This window comes from Neopsephotus bourkii, unplaced genomic scaffold (genome assembly GCF_033783945.1).
Source record: "Neopsephotus bourkii isolate Nb327-2 ecotype Australia unplaced genomic scaffold, CSIRO-AGI_Nbou_v1 NB_463, whole genome shotgun sequence".
Lineage (NCBI taxonomy): Eukaryota > Metazoa > Chordata > Aves > Psittaciformes > Psittacidae > Neopsephotus > Neopsephotus bourkii.
The window spans coordinates 627,453-649,622 of record NW_026900965.1 but is presented as its reverse complement, the minus strand read 5'-3'; the positions used below and the strand labels follow the sequence as shown (position 1 = coordinate 649,622).

The 22,170-nt window shown below is 51.5% G+C and overlaps 1 protein-coding gene across 1 annotated transcript; it reads right to left on the bottom strand.

The window, feature by feature from the left end:
* Nucleotides 1-520: 520 nt before the first annotated feature.
* On the bottom strand, nucleotides 521-14,309 carry OAZ2 (ornithine decarboxylase antizyme 2). Its single transcript, XM_061349863.1, is given in 6 exon segments — nucleotides 521-1,339; nucleotides 3,584-3,669; nucleotides 5,440-5,615; nucleotides 10,723-10,803; nucleotides 10,805-10,880; nucleotides 14,290-14,309. Coding segments are annotated over 6 exon segments (573 nt in total). The 3' UTR covers nucleotides 521-1,205.
* Between the last annotated feature and the right edge of the window lie 7,861 nt (nucleotides 14,310-22,170).

The following is a 22,170-nucleotide window of genomic DNA, read 5'->3' as shown; positions in this document are numbered from 1 at the left end:
AGCTCCCCATGGGGTGCAGTGCAGAAGCGCACCCGTCCTGCAGGGCCTGCCCAAGCAAGCCACCCCCGTCCCCGTCCCCGTCCCATCCGTGGCACAACAAGAGCACGACCTCGCTCTCCAGCTGAGGGGGAGGGCTGGAACACAAGCACGTGCTGGCACCAGACCCCATCTCCCCATCCCTGGAGAGGCCCTGGGCAGGGAGCACATCCCACTGCAGCCAGCACACACACACACACACACACACACACACACAACCCCTTTGGCTTGGGTACAGCCGCCAGCTCCGGCTCAAGTCCTGAGGCCATCTCTTTGGAAGGGTGAGGAGGCAGAGCAGAGGTGATGGCAAGGGGCCTGGTGTGGGTAAAGGCTTGAGCTCTGACCCAGCACACTGCAGGCAGGGGGAAGTGCTGCCCCTATGCAGAGGTGTTGCTCCACACACGCGCCTGCCCCTGCGAGGCCACCGCAGCACTGCGGGCCCACCAGCGGTTCTGTGCCTGTCAAATAAGCAGCCCCAGGTGTGTGAAGTTCATCGGAATGCCCCTTTATTGAACGCTGTGCTAGTGCAGTGGTAACATTGAACAGAGCTAAGACTGCTTAAAACAAAAGCTGGAAGAGCAAGGAGTCTGAAAGGGGTGGGGGGGGAGAAGGGAAAAGAAAAGGTTAGACCAGTTAAAACAGCATTGGTCGCCCCAAAGCGGAGACACACGGGGGTTTAATGTAGTGTTAAAGGTTAAGCATGAGCACATCTCCTCCACATGCCTGACACCCAAAACATGCCTCCTGCTTCAGAGTCTTGAGTGAAAAGTCAAAACGTGGTCTGTCAGATGAGCACACATGGGGGGACTGGGGAAGGACCAACACGGATTAGAGAAGTCAAGGAGTCAGTGCTGCACCTACTGCTGTACTGCCCACACCCGGCCCGGGGAACCAGGCTAACACACCACACAGCTGCACGTAAAGAGCTCCTATGCCAGTTCATAAACATCTTCCATTTACTATTTGGTGATTACATGTGTGTATATATAGTTCTCTAGGCAACACGTTTCAATGAGATAGCCAACTCTGAGGATACACAGGCCAATCTAACAATGAAAAATGCAGTTTCAGTCCAACAGAAGCTTGTTTTCCCTTTCCTCAAGAAAGGAGATTGAACCCTCTCTCCCCTCAACAGCATTTCCAGGTCACACTGGAGTTCCCCGCTGCAGCTATTCTTCATCTGAGGAAGAGTTCTGATCCAGGGGGTACACCATGAACATCACGTCTGGCCGCGACGGGACAGAAGGGTGACCAGGCCTCACGATTTCAAAGCCCAAGAAGCTGAATGTTTTCAGGAGAGGAGCTACCAAAGAGAAGGAAGTCTGTTACTACCAGCAATAATCCTCTTCACCTGCCACCCTAAAAGCCACAAATATCAGCACCTTCTCAAAGGGCATCCTTCTTCCTGCAAAGAAAGAAGCCATTTGAACGTGGCAGCCCCTCCAATAGGAGGCTGTGTCTCCTCCTGCATTCATCACAGCTGCTCCTAAGTGGGAAGGGGATTTTAATTATGCAGCAGAGCAGGTTTGTCCAGGTTTACCCTGCGATGGCTCATCCATCCCCTCTGAGAACAGCAATGGTTTAGTTATCTACCTGCAGCAACCACAGACCCACTCTCTTGCACGTGGCCGTTGCAGCGTGTCACAGCTCTTACTCTATACTTAGGTGGGTCCTGCACCCCGAGCCCTAAAAGTGGGTCAGACAGCAGCAAACTCCAGGTCCAGGCAGACATTTGCTCTGTGAGGACCCGGAGCTCAGTACAGCTCCAGGCAGCTCAGTACAGCTCCAGGCAGCTCAGTACAGCTCCAGGCAGCTCAGTACAGCTCCAGGCAGCTCAGTACAGCTCCAGGCAGCTCAGTACAGCTCCAGGCAGCTCAGTACAGCTCCAGGCAGCCCAGCCCAGCCCAGCCCAGCTCGGTGCAGTCCCCTGGGAAAGGCACCATGGGTTATGCACAGGAACCGAGCACAGGGTCAGCCCAGAAGAGCCCACAGCCCTGGTCGCAGTTACGCAGTGACAGGATGCGTCCTCGCTTGTGCTAAAGCATCGCTTCCCTGTGACCCATGGAAGGTACCCTGGTGCAGCATCGAATCTCTGCGGCACCCTGTGATGGTCAGCTCTGAGCCACTGAGCTCCAAGGGAGCTCCCACACAGCTGTTTTCAAGACAGCGCCTCATTTCAACTGCACAGACGAGGGCCCAGGAGCTGGAGCACCCCAGTCCAATAGGCCAGGTCCAAGAGCAACACAGAGCCCATTTTTAAACCCAAACCCCATTATCAGCCAGCTCCTATGAGCAGCCACCGTGGAGGCCACCAATGCCACCCATGACACTGGTGCCATTACAGCAGGAGATGAATCTGAAAATCAGTCTTGGCATCACCACATGGCCCGATGTGTTCCTGGGCTCAGCACAGCTCAGCTCCACGACCGGGCTTCAGACGGCAGTGCAGCTTGTGAAGCAGCAGAGTAAATTAGAATGCAGGTTTGAATTACTCCTGCCATGGCAATTACTTGGTTATCGGCCTGCATCTGGTGAGATTTAAAGTGACACATCCATAGCTTGGTACCTCACCACCAATCTCCTCAAACTTCCGTGCTGTAATCACTCATCCAACACCGCTATCTTTAGCTCCTAATGCAGCCCCCTTAAGCCATAAGCATCTCGAGCCAGGGTCAGGATTACCTTTATGTCTAGGAAGGGAAAAAAGTGCTGGGAGATCTTTTAAAAGGAGATAAACCTCAGGGCAACAGGCTCTAAGTGTTCATTAAATACCTGCCCAGTATTTAAGGGTAGCTATGAAGAAGATGGAGACTCCCTTCTTACAAGGAGTCCCATGGAAAAGATGAAGGGTGACGGGCACAAGTTCTTCCCAGGGCGATTCCAACTGGACACTAGAGGAAAACTCTTCCCAATGCCAACAACCAACTGCTGGAATAATCTCCCCAAGGAAGTGGCGATTCCCCAGCACCGGGCACTTTTAAGACTGGGCTGCACAGGGTGCTGGGACATCTAGTCTAGATCATGCTTTGCCTAAAAAGGTTGGCCCAGATGATCCTTGAGGTCCCTTCCTTGAGGTACCTCCCTGGGACCTCCCCATGATTCTGTTTTCCCATAAAACATCTATGGGAAATAAATGGCTTTTATCCCATTTAACAACTTCTCCCATTTCTCCTCCCAATCACAGAAACCTGGTCCATAACAGAGACCCTCACTCCTTACCCAAGGAGACAGATTAACCAGTTTCTGGACAAGAAAATACTCCAAGTAATTCAGGAGCAGTTTTCAGCGTGACAGCACTAGCAGTAATTTACTGACAGGACAGCAAAGCAGATCTGCTGGAGAAACCAAAAACACTCCCTCCCGGTTAGTCCCAAGGAAGGGCTGACTTCCTCCACAAGAAACCATTTCGGATTGGTAAGAACACCATGACAACTACGCATATGGCAGTTCCTGCAATAGGCAGCATCCCACAGAGCCCTGCTCTGGGATTACCACAGCTTCAGCAGTGGATCCAGGGATCACACCCGACAGTGGGGGGGATTCTCACCTCTATCTTCTCTGCTTTTCCTGAAGCAAATAAAGACGTAGTTTACTTTCATTTTTTCTTCAGCAAACTCCAACAGTGCTGATAACCTGCCAAGGAGGAGGAGGACAAAACAACATCAGCCATAGGAAGTCCTGTCCTGAGGAAGCCTCTGAGCATTAGCAACTGTTTGGATGTTTTCAGGCAGCAAGATCACTTGTTTACAGCCCCCTTCCAGCGAACAATGGGTGCTGAAACAATGGGCTTCCTGCTTTGCTGTCCACCCCTGCAGAACCCAGAGCTGTCCTCACACCACGTCACCCAACCTGCTGTCCTTGGCCAGTGCCAGTGCACACAAATGCCGGTCCCCACCACTCGGTGGTTTTGTACGGAAGCCTTCGTACGTGGGGAGCTGAACATTGCAGCAGATCTGAGCCAGGCTACAGCCCCTCTGCTGGCAACACACACAGGGGGGTCTGTAGGGTTTATGCTTTATGGAAAGGGATAAAAAAACCAACATCGAAAAATGAGCCCCTGCCAGGCAGAAAACCACCACTGAAGGAGCACATATGCAGACAGAGCAGTTTCCTGAGCACACCAGCTGCATGGCACACCTGGTTCTCCCTGAATCCACGCTTCCCTCTTTCCAGCTAAGTACTTCTGCCACCTCCTGATGGAAGCAGCGCTGTGCGAACCCCTCCAAGCCCTGGCAATCAGCATGGCAGAGCCATCACTGTCACTGCTGGCCTTGAACCAGTTAGGATGCAGGCTGCTAGAGCAGTGACAGACAGGGCTTCAGTTGACATCTAGCTGAGGAGCAGTCAGCAAGACTGGGGTGCAGCGAGGGAGATTCAATTTGTGTTTGTTCGTGTGGTAATGAACTGTTAGAGCCTCTGCCAGGCCGTTTTACCTAGCTAAAAATGGTCTGGCAAAATTGAGCGCTAAGTCATAATGACACAGGTGTCTAAATACCCTCTCAGAAGAACCCACTCGCAAAAGAACGGGTGCTTGGACAGCTCAAAGCGTTACAGGATGAAGAAATCACACATTTATCTAGACAGAGTAAAATGCGACGAGTGTGAAACAGCAAAACCACTGTCACTTACTGCAGGTGCCCAGTGAGGGGGGGGTTCTTAATTAGCTTGTGTCATTTACAGCTGAAGCCTATTGGGAGAATCAGGAGGACTTCAGAGAGCTCTGCACTGGAATCCAGTGAAGCCACATCCACGCTGCAGCGCTTCCCGCCAGCGGGGATCTCTGGCAAAGCACTTGGCAGGAAGGAGCTGCTCTGGAAGCTGCGTTTACACAAACTTCCCAGGGCAGAGCTGTCTGGACAAAACACTGCTGTGCTCTGCCAACAGAGGAAAATCAGAGGCTCTGGCAGAGCCCGGCGCCGGTGTGGCAGGACTCCAGGAAAGATCCACCTACTGAAGCAGAGCATCAGTAAAATGGAGTTTGGGGTTTGGTTTTTTTTTTCCCCTGAAAGAGAGGAAATAGCTGCCAAAATAAGCTGGCAACGAGCGTTCCAAGTGGCCAGCAGAAAAAATTAAAATAAATCCCCCAAAATTCAGGAAAAAGCTTGTAGATTTTCCATGCCCAAGTACGCAAAGAATCACTCTGTTCATTTACTATTTCTCATTAACATAGAGGCTCAAAAACCAGTAACCCATCTGAAATATCACTGGAGAGAAAAACAAGTGTATGGAGGACTAACAGGAGAGCAGCTCTCTGAAGGCAAGGGAGTAAGGACACAGATATACAAACCTGGAACAGAGCTGCCGTACACAGAGCCCGTTCTCCCTGCATGCACGGCATCATGCATGTAAGCACAGCCCTGCTGCCTGGGAGCCTCAGACGCAGCTCTGGGATCCTGAACTTACCCTTCTTTGCTCCCATCAGCTAATAATCCGTCAGGGATTTCCACAAAGAGGCTCTGATTAGAGAGCACTGCGTCCCAGGAGGAGGTCTTCACCTCTGTGACCTTGTACTGGAAGTGGACAATATGAGGCTTCCCTTCGTGCACTGGGACATCTTGGTTAACAGTGATCTTCTCGTCCTGTGCAGGGGAGGAGGAGAGCTCATGAAGTAGGCTCTAGGGTTAAAGAAAACTATCCATGAGATTGTAGACAAAAAAATGTAGGTGATCATACTTGAAGAGCAAACAGAGGAACTGTTCTCAATGGGAGCACCCTCCTGACAAGGGACAAGCCCATACAGACTGGTGGGTGTCCACAGTTTCAGCCTATCCCTAAAATCCCTACCGTGAGACTCACCATAGCTCATGAGGGTATGCACAGTCTGATGTAAGCTTATGTCCAAGTCTCAGAGCTCTAAGCAAGTGTTTAAGTGGGTAAGAGGTATTGCTCTGGACTACCTGTAATACCTTGCTCCCATTTTAACCTAATACAGAAATAAAGAACAAAAAGAAAAGTGAAGCCCTAAGTATTGAACAGCCAGGGGAGTGTAACTAGAGAGAGCAAATGCAAAATACACGGTGTTACACCTTTACTAAGAAGAACATTATACTTTTCCCTTTCCCGCTTGCTGGCTCAGATACACACCACAATAAGTACAGAGACCTCAGAGCGATTTTCTAGTCATGTTTTCCTGTTCAAGGGAACATTAATTTTGCATATTTACATTATATTATATTTCTGGCTAATGACAGCCCATCATCACTGCAGGTTGCAGCCACATCTTTGAAGGGCGGTTCATGAACTACCCTTCAAAGAACACAACTTGAACCACAAGCTGGAAGAGCATCTGTTGCTGCAATCGCACCAGTTTCATTGTCTCCCCAATCCTCAACACGGCCTTTTTGTTTAAGGAATGACCACAAATTGCTTTCCCACATTTTACAACCTACTGGAATAGCAAATGGTTTGTCTCCTGGTACAAGGGAAGAAAATACAGAGCACTGAGAGGATCCCAAAACAGAGAGAAACTACAGAGACTTGAAGACTGTAAGGAGGTCTCTTCCAGAGACCACAAATGTGCATGTCCCTCCCCAGCACTGCTCTAAGGAGCATGCGGAGCATGCAGACCACCTCAGACTCAGCCCTGCAGTTCCTAGAAAACACTTTTGCGGTTAAAACTCCATTCCTTCTCGTGACAGTTCCTGCAGGCAGTTGCCTTACCCAGCAAACAACTTCCACATTTCACTGCCAAGAGCCCAAATGAAACGATGAAGAAATTCATTAGGTTCCCGAGTTAACATTGTCAGCTGCAGCGGAAGCTGAACCCTTCCCATCTGCTCGTGCCTCTCAAGTCACTTACGCTTACAAAGTCACCTGCAAAGCTTTGAAGGGGAGGAGTAAAGCAGATATTGGAAAGGCAGATATCTGTTCCTGAGTCACAGGAGTACCTGGGAAGGCCACACGTCCCTCTCTCCTCAACAGCACCAACAGGTGGGACCGAGGTTGTTCAGCTCATCAGGGCATTAGGTCCAGTCTTGAGGCATTTGACTGTGACAGGGTTATTAATTCAGCAGCTCCTTGTGAGCTCTGATCTGCTGGTGACCAGCTGGACTGACAGTGACACAAGTGACACTACTGCAGAGACAGTACCTCACCAGATGAGTTTTAATACATTCATCTCTGACCAAACCATGCACAGAGTCAGAGAAACCTCACGCCAGTTTGGATCTGCAGCGAAGCAGCATTTAAAAGATGGGCAGAGTGTGGAAGGCCTCCTCAGTGTCACCACTTTCCAAGTGGATGTTGTCTTGTGGGTGTTTTAATCTCTGACAGCGTGAGTATTGCTGAAAGAACAGCAAGTGGTTCAGCAAAAACACCACCAAGAACCTTTCCAGGCTCCTCAAGCCCATGTCCCAGTGCTTTAATTCCTATTACCATGTGTATTAAAATAGATCCCTCTTAGTTTGACTATTGTGACAAAGAAGAAGCCATCAAGTGTGTTAATGCTGCCATCAAAAGCATGTAAATGAGGAACTGCCTGGCTTCGGTAACCAGAGCAGAGGAAGCTGCCGTTTGTTTAAAGCCCACAAAGCTGAGCTGAAAAACAAGTTTACACTTCAACAGAATAAATATCCTGTAGGAAATAAGTTTATTCATCAAGTTTGAAAGAAGTTTTCATGGCTGCATCTACTGCCAGGTTTTACTAATTTCAAGCCAAGCACACCGAGAAACCTACTGACAGCTCTCCAGTGAAGTCAGACTGCAGCTGAGCCAGCACCACCCGCAGATCTGAGCCCAGAGGGAGCTCTGCATTACAGAGGTGTGTTTAAAACCCAAAACAAGGGGATTATACGCACATCCTTCAGCAGTGACTTCATAGGAGCCTTTTACAGTTGTTACCAAGCAGAAAATGTCTCTGTTTCAGAAAAGATCCTTCTCTCCAGAAAAGCTCACAGATGCTTCTTTTCTTACACTTCATGAAAACAAAAACAGGGTGAGGAAGTTGAGAAAAGCAGGCTGGGATTGTCACATTGGAGGGGGAGGCACACGCATGCATTTGCGTGGAAAGACTGGCAGCAGCCTGCACTAGGAGGGGAAAAGCTTACCGAGCCTCCTGGCTCAGCCCTTCTGTCACCAGAAGTTATGCCCTGCGCTCCAAACCTAGAGGGGTTTTTCCACTTAAGAGCCTCCTAATGCGACAGCCCATGAAAAGGCAGCACAACCACAGAGATTAACAGAACCAGTTCCCCTGGTTCAGTGGGAATTACGTTTACACATCCTGTCTGGGGCAGCTGGTATTTTATTTCTAGGCACCGAAATGCCTGGAGATGCTGGGGAGAGAAGCTGTTCCTGTGAAGCAGCAGCCCAGAATCCTTTGGAAGCTGCTCAAAGCAAACTCCTGGTTGACACAACAAATGTTCAGTTTTTAGTTCCCCCCTGCAAAATCCCCCCACCACATTACTGCGGGCAAAAAAAATAATCCCAACAGACTCTCTTCTATACCCCGCCACCTAAACCACCGCCCCGCTGGCCCTCAGCTCCAGCTCAGTGCAGTGAAGCCACAAAGACCAGCTTCCACTTGCTTACAACTCATTCAGCACAAGATTTTCCAACCCAGCTACACTCCTCAGCTGCTCCAAGAAGGATGGGGGGAGGCCCCTACGTGCTGGCAGTGCAGGAAGAAAGGATGTTATTGATCTGCCATAGCCAAGCGCCTGGAAGACCAGCGTAAGCAGCCTCCTGCTGGCATGTGCTTCACCTGCAGCCTCCTGCCAAGCCTGCAAGCCTCAGCACGTCCTTTCACATAAACCCGTCCCGGCTGTGCAGCATTCCCAGCTCAGGTAAAGCTTCCCTGACCAAGGGCTGAGTATTAAGTCTTCTACACAAAAATAACAACAACTATAGGGAGCCCTGGCTGCTGAACTTACAGCACTGTTGTACATGAGTGCTGTGCTGTGTGCTCTGAAGGAGGCAGGCTTGTTCAGAAAGGTCATCCCCTGAGCTATACCAGCTGATACAGCTGGAAAAAGGACTTAAGCTTTTTGGGTCCAGATACCTTTCTATGTCATGCTGAAGCCTGCTGGCTGCGAAGCTCAGACTGCTGTAACTAGAGCACCACTCAACTGAGCTGGTGACTGAGGGGAGCGGGGAGAAGCCCGATAACCCCCATCTGAGGTCCAACTTTAAACCATTGGGCAACACAGCCCACTCTGGTCTGGGATGAGCAAAGCTACAGAAGGGGATGATTTTCTGACAGATTCTGCTACGTTTTGTCAGCAATAAACACAGGAAAAATGACATCCATATTTCTAGGATGCAGCTACCTAGATGACATCCTCACAGGCAGCAAATCCTGCCCACAGGCCAGCACCAAAAGCTTCTGTGCAAATTCAAGGCCATGCTAAAATCAAACACTTCAAAGTCTCCAAACTGTGATTCTTTCCTCCACCCTGTTTCTGCCTTTGGACCTTGCCTGCTGTGTGTGCCAGGCTTGGCAAAGCAGGCCTGCAGGAGTTAAAGCTGCAGGGTCACCTATTTCTCATCCCCTTCCACCCAGAGGGAATTCATCATTTGTTCCGAGCCCTCCTGAAGCTATTTATGCATCATCTTTATCTGACAGGAAGCCCCTTGTGCTCTGCTGCGTCTTTAGATTTCATACCCCTCCAACATCTGTGACAATTCAACTCAATAGCGTTAAGCTGATATTATTAGGAGACTAGAGAGATTGACATTTATTCACAAGGTAAGTAGGTGAGGCATGTGATAAAAATTCACCAAGGCTGCATGAAATAAAACTCCTCTGAAAGCAGATGTGAGGTCTGTGATTCTCATGAATTTCAAGAGGAGACTTTGGTAGCTGTGACCCAAAAGGGCCCTTATCTTTTTATCACATGAAGCCTATGTGCCTCCCACAGGGTAATTAAAAATCAAGTCTAACACCTATGGTGACACTCCTATGTGAACAGCTAAATTTGCAAGCTGAGCGTCAGTTTAGGCTACCTCATCTGATAGCACCTTACTCCCCAGCATGTGGAGAAGCAGCCCCTGGCCAGAAGGGAGACAGACGTGCACCACCATAACACAACACAAATTTTCACAAGTGCCAATTATTCTACAGCAACGAAGAGCCCAGTCTCCTTATGTGAAGGGAAAGGTCCCGAGGCATGAAGAGAGCTACACAGATCCTAAGGAAGTCTGCACACACAAAGCCTTCCCGATCTTCCCTCGTCCTCCGCCTGTGTTCTAGGCACATTCCAACCATGTCCTGCGCCTGTGTTCTAGAAACGTGCCTATCGCCTCACCCTTTTGTGAGGTCAGGAGTTGCTCTGTGCAGCTTTACTTTGTGGACCAGGGCACAGGAAGGAGCTTATCAACCATTCTCTCCCTGCATTTCACCTTTCTGCTTCCCACTTCCTCTTTCTGCACAACATTCAAGAAGTTGTTTGATGTTTTGGTTAACGTGGCTCCACACAGAATAGCTGAAACAAGCCTCTGGGAACAGGACTAGGGAGTTATTTACTGCATGCCACTGAGAAAAGGTCTCTTGTTTCTTAGTAGGCAGGTGATATTTAAGCAGGAGAGCACTGCATGCAGCTCAGTGATCTGCCAACAGGGCTGCTGAAAAATGAACTGTTCTCCCACTTATCACCTCGGAGTTATTTGCATTTATTCCCATCAGTCTGTAAGAGGAACCGAACAGTCGCCACACGGGTACAGGTCATTATTTGGATGTCAGATCTTTCTCACCTTATATATCAGAGCTGAAAGAGAAGGATCCCTGCTACCCCCTCGCCCACCGGGGATCTTCGACAGTGGGTGAGGGGCATCAGGAGCACCACAGAGGCCCTGGAACAATGTGCCTGCAGCACTGCAGCTGGGGACAGTTACTCAAAGGTAAAATACTACTGCAAAAAAAAGAGAGAGAGAAAACACCAGGTTACGTTAGCAGGGACAACGATTCGGGCGCTACAGCTCCTCACTACCCCGACCTACTTGTACCCCTGCCCTCCACAGCACATCAGAGGCAGCTACTGTGGCTCTAGTGCCCAGACACCCATGTTAAAAACACCCCTGCCCCAGTCGCGTCAGAACCAGCGGCCGTTTGTCAGATGTGGAGGGGTTTGCAGCCAAGAACCCAGAGAGTGCTGAGCAACCTCATGCTAATAGGGACCCCTGGAAGGCTGCCAGCAGCAGATGGCTGGAAACACATGACCAGATGAGCACACATTTCCTATAGACAAATATCTACAAATAGATCAACAGGACCCAGAAGGAGGTTTAAGTTTCACATTTTCAAAAGCAGAAGGAGTGAAAGGGCTGATTCTTCAGGTATTTTCTGAAGGCTCTACAACATCCGAGTTGACATTTTCACATGCAAATGAAACACCATACCAGCACCCTTCACTTCAGCCCTAAACATTACCAGTTCACCCCACAGGTTTACTTTTACAAACAAGAAAACAAGTTTCCCCTGCAGTTTGCAGATTTGTTCGGATGTCCTAAACGTGATCTTTCAGCACCACTTCGAGCACAGGCTTTAATATCTGATCTAGATTTTAGGAAGTTCATGAAAGCAAATTATTTTACTTCTGGAGCATTGCTTCCTTTATCAGTACCACAAAAGCTCTTGGCTGAGGCAAGGCACTGCACTGGTATTCCTCTAACAAACCCTGCAAAAGCAACCCGGAGAAACCACTTGCTCCCCAGCATTCCCATTATGAAATATGTCAGCGTAAAGCTATATAAACACCACCAAAATAAAGGGGAGCATGAGGGTCTTCAATAAGCACAGGGAGCAAGGAACAAGGCTATGATGGGCAGGCTCCCTAGATGTATTGACAACTCAGGACTGCCCTCAAACTTCTCACTTGAGCTGTTCCCAAGGCAGTGTTTTTCCACTCTAATCCCTCTCCACAAGGGAGACGGGCTTAAGTATCCAAAGACAAGCACCGAGCTGCACTGTCAGAATAACCTGCACTGCCTACACAGTGCTGCTAGAACCCATACCAGACTGCAGACAGACTACTGAAACTTGGCATTTCTGAATGCCAAAAAATAACTCACAAACACAGTTACGACACAGGCAGCATTTGCTAAGATCTTGGCTTGCCACCTCACACCAAAATACTCTTCCTACAGGAAACACAAATATTCTTCCTCCATATATCTCCTCCTCCAGGTTCGCTAGACTGGGCTCTTCAGCAGCATGCCCATGGACCACAGTAGGCACATGTTGGAGAAAAGGCTGTTTAAAGAAACTAGGAAGAGATACAAAGCAGTTGCAGTGTAGCTGTCCCAGGGCAAACCCCTTCGCACACATGCCCAGTGGCATTTTGTGTTAATACAGTCCCTCCACAGGCATGACCCAGGCTATCAATGGACCAGTGTGTATTCAGTAGTAGTGGATGTTGAAAGGCATGACAAAGCACTTTGCTGTGCCGTTCCCCACCCCCAGAAAGCTGTTGGCAGCTTTGTTATTCCCTTCCCTCCTCCCTCACCCCCCGGTCAACAATGTGCTATTGATAGCTCTCTCGACTTGCGGCCAAGGCATCAAGAAGCTGGATAATGAAGTGTAGTTGTGGGAAAAAAAACAAAATAAGGAAAAAAAGAAAAGAGGCTGCAGTTTCCATGCAAAGCAGCCCCAGACACTTCCCACTTTTGTTTCCTCTGGCACATGCAGAAGTCAAACACAAGACCCCTTCAGCCACAGCTCTGCCTCGGCACTGGGGCTTCACCTCGTCACCACTGTCCTGCCCCCAAAGTTGGCTCTGGCAGGCAGGTAGGGTCCGAGAGCAGCACATGCAGGACAGCACCATTAGGCAACACTGGAGGGTGAGCGTGTGGCACACATTGAGGTTTTGCTTCTCCCAGAAACACCCTGGGAAGAAGTTCAAGCAAGCATCCAGGGAAGTCCAACCCCCTCATGCATCCATGCACACTGACACTTAACAATCAGGACTGTGCTCCCCCTCAGCCCCTCTGATGAGGAGCTGCTTCCCAGCAGCTTGGTTAAGATCAAAATTATATTTCTGGGTGCCATGGTTTAGTGTGAGGGGTCCCTGCCCATGGCAGGGGCTGGAACTGGATGATCTTAGGGTCCTTTCCAACCCAAACCATTCCATGATTCTATGAAAATGCATTTGGATCCCCAAGGGCCTTTCCCCAAAGGAACTCCCAAGCAAAAGCTTCTCAGTGACCGAGCCCAGCCTGAAACAGGAGCTGGAAGCGCACGCAGGTTTCCAGCCAGTGTGTGTAATTTTAACTCGCTAAGCTTCCAGCAATCCCAACCCCGTGCCCTGTCCCTGGGAAGCGCAAAGGACAACTTGTCAACTTCTGAACCCCATCACAGCTCCTCCTCAGCAACCCAAGCCCCAGGCCAGCACTGCTGTCAGTCCACAACAGCCACCAGCTTGGGGCCCAAAACCCGAGTATTTCCCTGGGTTTTGGGGGTTTTCTTTGCAGCGAGCACTTGGATCAGACAGGCCGATCCACACAGCTCACGTGACATTACAGAAGCAAAGCTGGTTTTGCTTGGGTTTTTTACCCCTTGTCAAAACAGGCTCTGAAGATGCTGTTGCACTTTGCCGACAATAGTAAGATCTTATGCTGCGAGCCACGGCAAATCACATATTAAGGAATCGGATTTGAGGAGCAACTTGCAAATAACTGCTGATGAACACAGCACAGCTCAGGTATCTACCCTACATGCAGCAGCCAAGAAACAAGGCTGTTTATACACATCCTCCTAGTGCTTATCTAGACGCTATAGCAGAGGTCAGGAAATTACTTTCGGGACTCTAAACAAGGAGCAGACACACAAAATCATTTGGTCGGCTGAGAACAGAAACACTCAGAAATGGAGGGAGCTCATGGTCGGTGATAGCCAATGTGCCAGGAAGAAGCACCTTTCCCTGGAGATGCCCCATCCCTGGCAGTGCTCAAGGCCAGGTTGGACACAGGGGCTTGGAGCAAGGTGCTCCAGTGGAAGGGGTCCCTGCCTGCGGCAGGGGCTGGAGCTGGAGGAGCTTTAAGGTCCCTTCAACCCGGACCATCCTGTGATGCTGTCACTGCGGGAGGGAAGGCACAAGCCCTGCCCGGCGTTAACGGCTCATCAGCAGAAGGCAGCTCAGCGACTCGCTGCGGGGTGGCCCCCTCAAGCAAGACCCAGCCCCGAGAAGCCCGAACACCGCTCGGGGCTCACCCCGGGGACAGCGGAGAGCCCGCTCCCCTCCCGCCGCATCAGCGCCCGCCCGCCCCGGGCCCGCCCGCTCCGAGGGGCGCGGAGGCCGCGGCAGTGAGGGGGGCGCCCCGCACCTGTCCTGGGTGTTTATCATCCTCGGCTCCGCTGGGCTCCGTGGGTCGCTGGGTGCGTGCGGGTGCGTGCGGGTGCGTGCGGGTGCGTGCGGGTGCGTGCGGGCCGGCTCGGCTCGGCTCGGCTCGGCTCGGCTCGGCTCGGCACCGCCACCTCCCGCACTCGCCGCCGCGTTCCGTCTGACCCCGCAGGCCCGCGCTCAGCCCCGCCCCCCTCGCGCACCGCGCGGGCACGCCCCCCCCCCCCGCGCCGGGCAGGCCGGGAAAAGACCGCCCCAAACAAAGTCGCGCGCGGTACCGCGCCCACCCCCCCCCCCGCAGGCGCAGTGCGCGCCAAACCTCCTCCGCGTTGTGACGTCACCGGCCCGTGCGCGCGCACGGACAGGCCAAGGGGAATGGCTTGAACCTGCCCGAGGGGAGACTGAGCTGAGCTCTTAGGCAGAAGCTCTTCCCTGTGAGGGTGCTGAGGCGCTGGCACAGGGTGCCCAGAGAAGCTGTGGCTGCCCCATCCCTGGCAGTGCTCAAGGCCAGGGTGGACACAGGGGCTTGGAGCAAGCTGCTCCAGTGGAAGGGGTCCCTGCCCGTGGCAGGGATCGGAGGTGGAGGAGCTTTAAGGTGCCCTCCAACCCAAACCGTTCCGTGATTCTCCACGAGCCTGCAGCCCGGAGTGCAGGGGGTATGGAAGTGCCAGCACTGTGATGGGAAGCTAAAGCATGTCTGCACTGCTTGTTGCAGTGGAAGAGGCCAGGGCCAGGGCCTCTGCCTGGAAGTGTTTTGTCTCCTGCGGTACTTGCGGGGGAACAGGTCAGGGAGTAGCGATAAGGAATGGATGGTGGGCCCTGGTGGTGCCATGGCACATCAAGCTACTGGCTATGATCACAGAATCACAGAATGGTTTGGGTTGGAAAGGACCTTAAGATTATCCAGTTCAACCCCCTGCCATGGGCAGGGATGCCTCACCCTAGACCACATCACCCAAGGGTCTGTCCAAGCTGACCTTGAACCCTGCTGAGGATGGAGTGTTCACCACTTCTTTGATTAGCCTGTTCCATATCCTGCTTAAAGTATGATGCTAGTGCTTCAAAGGTGGCCTGGGGAGCTGCCGGCTCCTCACCTGGGTGAGCAGGACCTAGAGTAGGGAAGAGAGGAGTGAATACATGGATAACAGGATGCTGACCTGCCCATGGCAGGGCTCTGCAGGGCTTGGGATTAGCAATGTGCCTCAAAAGAAAAGGTGGCAGCAGCCCCCCAAGCGGGGGGCCTCTGGGCCTTGGTCCCACAGAGCTCAGAGGGTGCTGAGCTTCACATGGGGTCAGATGCCTGCGATGCCCCGCAGGCTCTGGGATCCGACATGCAGCCCTTGGCCTGAGCTTCCTGGTTCCCAGCGCTGCAGCACCGGGCCTCGCTCCGCAGGAAGCGACCAGCTGTTTGCAGAGAGCTGGATGCTGGCCAGAGCCAGAGTTCAAACACAGCCTCTGAAATGGCCTTTTCCCCCTTCCTCTGCGTTTCAAGCCCTGTTTGCAGCCATAATTCTATTTATAATACCCAGGAAGAGCGAGCCGAGACTTTCCCACAGTGCTGGCTTCGCAGACGATTGTTGTTCGGGAAGCTGGAACGTTCAGGGTATTATTTTTGTATACCCACGGGAAGGCTTTATTTCTTTTTTTATTGCGTGTCACTCTGTGTCCCCATCTGTGCTGGGGAGAGTTTGCGAGGCACAAAGGGGCTGCTGCTCGCCACTCTTGAAGGCTTTGCTGCTGGTTTGGGTGTCTCTGCCTGCGTGCCCCTGCTGGGAAGGGTGGTGGGTGCTCTGGGACACGTCCTGGTGGCCAAGGGCCTCGAAGCCAAGAGGCTGTCACTGATAGCCCTGTCTCGTTACTGAACCCTGGGGGCACCCATCATGTCGCGTGCTTGCCCTGTGCCTCGGCGTCTTCTGTGTGGAGGGAACACCAGTACCCCTGCTCACGAACTGGGATCACCATTACTGCCACAACCGTGGTGTTGGCAATGACAAGTGCAGTTGCGTTGCGTTTTTGGGGCTGGGCATGACAACCAGGTCACAGCGTCACCAGCTGTTGGGCTGCTGCTGCCAGCGGAATCCAGCGGGTGCTTTTTTGCCTTTCTTGGCCATATGAGGCTGTTCCTGCACAAGGAGCTGCACTGGGATGTTCTGGGCTGGCTGCGGCGTGGCCGGGCTCTGCGCTGCCCCTGCCCTCCCTCAGCTATTGCCTGGCAAGGGAGCACAAGAGGCAGTGCCCTGCCTGTGCTCTCCTCAGGCACCCAGCGCCTGCCTCGCTGCCCACAGCACCTCTGGCCTTTTCCTTCCCCTCCTTGGCAGGGCCCCACACCCTGTCCTGCTCAGCTGCATGGGAGGGGGTTCTGCAGGGCCAGCGAGGTGATGGCTCCTGCTCTGGGCACTGCTGAGGCTGCACCTCGAATCCTGTGCTCAGCTCTGGACCCTCACTACAGGAGAGACATTGAGGGGCTGGAGCGGGGCCAGAGCAGGGCAACAGAGCTGGTGCAGGGCCTGGAGCACAGGGGTGATGGGGAAGGGCTGAGGGACCTGGGGGATTCAGTCTGGAGAAGAGAAGGCTCAGGGGGGACCTGATCACTGCCTACAGCTGCCTGACAGGAGGATGGAGTGAGGTGGAGTCAGTCTCTTCTCCCAGTTAACAAATGACAGGGCAAGAGGAAATGGCATCAAGCTGCACCAGCTTGAGGCCTTGGCAGTGCTGGGGAGCTCCAGGCCCTTCACCAGCTCCATTGCCCTCCTCTGGACCCACTCCAGCACCTCAGTGTCTCTCGTGTAGTGAGTTCTTGCTGTTTGTCAGGGTGGGTTTGGGGATTGATTATCCCAAATTCTAGACACGGAACAGATGACATCTGCAACCTTTTCTGTTTTAGAGGCTTGCAAACGTTCATTGGGTATCTCCGTAATTATTCTCATTGATTATTGTGATTAACTGTGGATTACCTAGCTCTTGAACAACACTTTCCATCAGGGCAGATACTGAGAGAAGTGTTTTTCCACAGCTGGGAAATGGAGAACCGGAGTACGTCTGCTCCCGGAGCGGGTGAGCACTGGTGGGCTGGGGCTGAGCAGGGATAGCCACAGCTTCCTGGAACTGCCTGACACGGGACGCAAGACACTAGGTGGAGACAGGCAAGGACAAGACAACAGGGGGACAACCGCTCGGTCACAGCCTTCTTGCACACAGGGTTGACAGCAGAGACACTGCCCAGATGTTCGGGGCCATGGGGGCAAGCGGGGTCCCTGCGGGATGTCGAACATTTGCTCCACGCTCTTCCTTGGCTGCAGTCCTGGCTACAGTCTTTGCCTTTGTGTGAGAAAGGGCCAGAAGCGAGTTCACCCGCTCGGCCGGCCCCATGGCACTGCAGTCACAGGCACTCCCACTGACCTCATGGTGATGCAGCCACGCCGATATGGAAACCGGCGCTGTTGCAGAGGAGGCTGTACCAGGGAAGCGGCAGCTGTAGCCCTTCCCCTGGGCCTGTTCCCCCAGCGAGTACCACATGTTGGTCCTTCGGCTGTGCCCTCCCCACCAGGGTAAAGCATGACCAGTGCCGGGGTGTGTGGTGGGTGCCACGTCCAGCCAGAGCCTCGGACACACATCCTCGGTTCCTCCAGCAGCGCTGCCCAGCTGCTGCTTTGGAAGGGGGCTGCCTAATGGAAAACTGTTCCAAACAGAGGATTCAAACTAAACAGAGAAAAGGATTGGGAGCTGTAGGTATAACTGATACCCTGTGGTTATTTAAAAACATCTTTAGAAATGTGTCATTCAGAACTTTCCAGGGCATATCTGGGAATGGAATGATGTTTTTGTCAGCAGCCTGTTCCATGAATTCTCTTTTTTCTTTTTTTTTTTTTTTAACATGAGGATCTTGTTTTGCTAGGGGAAAAATTAAAATTAACACTGCCAGGGAATTTTGTTTTCATACCTTGATCCTCCTGTGCTGACATGCCTGTATTGTGTTACAGCCATAGAGGTACCAGGAGCATTCCTGGGATTTTGGCACCCTGTGTTTCTAGGTGAACTGTGGATAAATTCCATAAAGCCAGCCCACCTGTGCAGCCGTGAGGCTGGAATCGTGTCTGGAGGGTTTCTGCGAGTGTCCATGGCACGGGTGGATTTTAGTTGTTCAAACTGTCACATTGGTTGGTGTCGTTAACCCGAGTCTTCTGTCCACTTCACATCTGTAACAAAAAGAACCATTTCCTTCCAAGCTGTGTTGATACAGTTTTCTGCTGTTCCTTTGTATTTCCAATGGGATGAGATGATTCCTAGTCAGAGCTGGGGGTCAAGTTTAAGGCACATTGCTGACATCAACTGCTTTCTTTTTTAATGAGCTTTGTCAGAATTTGTTATTTAGCCATTAAGTGGTGCCAGCGGAGAGTTCATGCATGAGCTGAGCTGGAAATCTGCTAGGTGTGAATTAGTGATGAGAGAAAAGCAGGTCAGAGAGCAGCTTGTTTCAGAGAACGTTGGACATCAATCTTGGGCCATAACTGGCATGCCCAAGGCCTTGGGCCAGAGTGTGTGCAGAAGAAAGAACGTAGAAATTGTGACAAGATACAACTTCCCCCTGCTGCTGTCTGAAGATGTGTTGTCCCTGTTCATACCAGTGGGATGTGCATTGGCACCAAGTGAAGATGTTCATGTGCAGCACAGATTTGGGTGGGATGAGGAGCTGGATGGTGTCAGGGGGTGAGAACTGGTGATGGGACATGGTGGCCCACCATAAGATGGGTCTGTTGTGGGCTTGTGTGTCATTGCTGAGGCCTCTGCTCTGACAGGATGCTGTGGGCTAGAGCCAGCACCTTTGCAGACACTGATGTGATGTGGGATGGTCATGGGCTGAGATACTACTGCAAAGTGAGTCCCTGTCGAACCTGCAATCCCTCCAAGCACAGTGTCGGGACAGATTGCCCTGGAGGGGCAGGCAGGAGTTCTGCCAGCAAACACTGGAAAAGAGACAGTTGGTCCCTTCTCATGTGATCTCCTGGCATAACAGAACCTGGGAATGAGGTGTGATGGAAAAAGCACGTCAGGAAGTACAAAGCCTACAGCAAGGATGGGAACATGTAGGTGCGAAGTCCAGGCATGCGGCTCCTGGCCCAAGCTCCTGTCAGGCAGGAGCTGGCAGCACTGCAGAGCTGCGGGAGCAGCGCTCCCCCAGCAGAGGTTAGCTTGAGAGGTCACCTTTTTCTGGTCCAAAGAAATACTTCTGTGCTTCTCTGCCTCTGTTTCCCCTGAAGGAAACCAGCCTTTAGCTTCTTCTCAGCACCATCCCTGTGTCCAGAGCTCTTCTCCTTAGCTGTAGGAGCAGGTCATGCTCCAGGATATGGCCAAAGCCTCCCAGTGCAGGTTCTGGTGGGTGGCAGGAGACAAAAAGGGGAAAAAATCAAGGACAAATCAGTAAAAAGGAGTGTGCAGGAAAGCACACAGGCGGTAAGAAGGTATCTTGATGCTGGCAGCTTGCATGTCTGAATCCAGCTAGATCTTTGCATTGATTTTTGTAAAAGCTCTTTCAATTAATTTTGCAATGAGCTCATCCTTTCTGGCACATCCCCGCTCCCTTGTTCATTTACTACAGGCATGGCTTAGTTTCACCTCTCTTGAGTCATCTGCATGTAAGCCTCTTGCCCCTGGAGAAAGACAGGTACTTTAAAGGTGTCTTGTCTGGGCTCCTTGTGGATGCTGTGAGAAGATGGTATGAATGGAGCTGGAGGTGTTTCTAATGGAGCTGCCTGAATTCAGCCAAAATTGGGCCTCTGTCCTGCCTCTGTGCAGCAGGACTTCCTTGGAAGCTATTCTTGCTGTGTGGTTTTGGTGGTTCAGGATAGGTTCCCATGACTGGAAACGAGGTTGTGGAAAAGGATTCACGGGGGTGTCAGCATGAATAGGCTCGATGATGGTGGGAGCTAGTGCTAGTCCAGCCAAAAGTCCTAAGGGCATCCTGGAGTTTCATTTGTAAGACCACAAGCTGACTGCAGGTTGCAAGGACAACCTAAAAATTAAAGTCTTGCTTCTTCTCGTGGCATTTCTCAGTATCTGAGCGAGGCTTCTTAGAAATCTCACATGACAAGAATTCAGAGCTGTGTCTTGGGGAAGCTTGTTTTGTACCATTTTTCTTACCCTATGGCTACACTGCAAACTAAGAAATCTTGGAAGGGACATCTGGAGTCCCTGCAGGCTTGAATTCCTTAAAACGCTGTGTCCAAATTCCCTAAGCAGAGGCTGTGTGGTGGTGAGGTGACACAGGCAGCACATAACCCACACTCTCCCATCACATGAGCAGCACAGATTTAAGCAGACTGAGCTTAGGAGTGGGTCCCATGGGTCTGAGACCTGGGTTTTGGTCCCATCCTTCCATGGGGCCCATGTGCTGGTGTCTGGGGACAGGTCTCGGGGATGCTGTGCTGAATGCCTTGGCATGCCCATTCCCACAGGGAAGCGCAGCATTCTGTCACGACTGTGGAGCGCCTGTTTGCTGATACCTCGAGCTGGCAGTGAAGCTGTTGCAAACAGAGCTGAGAATCTCAAGGACCTGTCCAGGCAAAACACCTTCTCCATTTGCTTTAATAATTCTGTTTCTCTCAATTCTACACCCCCATAATAATGTGTCCAGGCCTGTTTTAAAGTACTGGATCACTCAGAGGCTTCAGCTGAGGTCTGGCATCCATAGTTCTCAAACACGATCCCATCTCTGTCCCATTCTCTGGAAAAAAGTAATGTTGTTCCTTTCTTTCTGTGTCACGTGTGCAAACATGCACTTGGCTGCTGGGCTTGGGGATGTGATCCCTGCAAAACCCCAAACCAAAGCTTTTAAACGTCATAGTTATTTAGGATCCTTCAGCATGCAAGCCTTGGAGAGGAAGGCCTGACGAGGGCAGGGGTAGCATATGACATCCAGTTTAGGACAGAGCTGGGAAAGCCTCTGGGTCTCTGCATCAGGAGCAGTTGGGTTGGGTGTGTGGATCATGTCAAACTCCTTAACCAGCTTGTCAGTTCTGCCTCCATGACTGGCCCTGCCACCACCGTTCTTCTTTACTGTGGCTCCCTGTGTGTGAGGCTTCTGCTCGGTGCATTTCTGTTCCTGTACCATTGGATTCATAACACTCATGTTTTCGTGGCCCCGCAGGAATGTGCAGGGTCAGTGGAATTGCTGGGGGCTCCCGCTGAGGCTCGCTGGGTGTTTGCCCTCCAGATGGTTTGTGAATGGAGGCGAAGAGCTGGTGGAAGGAATGTTTTCCACAGCAAAGCTGCCTGCCTTGCTCACAGCCTGGGAGCCGAAGCGTAGCTTCTGGCTGCTCTCTGCAGCTGCAGCGTGGTAACCACAAACCACGATGCTCCTAACCCTCAAGGTGCTGATTTTCTGGAGATGAGCTCCTTTCTGTCTTCCACATACTGTTGAAACTGTTCTCTGGGTAGTTTTATTATGAATGTGTATACACAGGTGCTTGTCTCCTGGAATTTTGTGCTCCATGGTCCAATGGATGTTTTCCCAAATGATGCAGGCCAGTTATTTATTCACAACATGGAATAGAAACTTGCAATCCTTTCCTTTCTATTGGATGTTTCAAACCCAGCAAATATGCCTTTCCCTAGTGTATTCTGGGGTTTTTAGGTGTGATTTAATTTACTCTCATAAAATGACATTCTTTATTTGAATCAATCCCAGAAGTCACAGTTTGGGCACACAGAGGGGGGAAAAACATCTTGGATTCTGGAGGAGTTGAAAGTTTAACTTAGCGAATGGAGGGCAGTTTGTGATAAGGATGAGAAAAATGCTATGAGCTCCTTTACAACCAAGACTTGCACTATTTTCATAAAATACTCCAAAGCTTAAAACTCTGGCAAC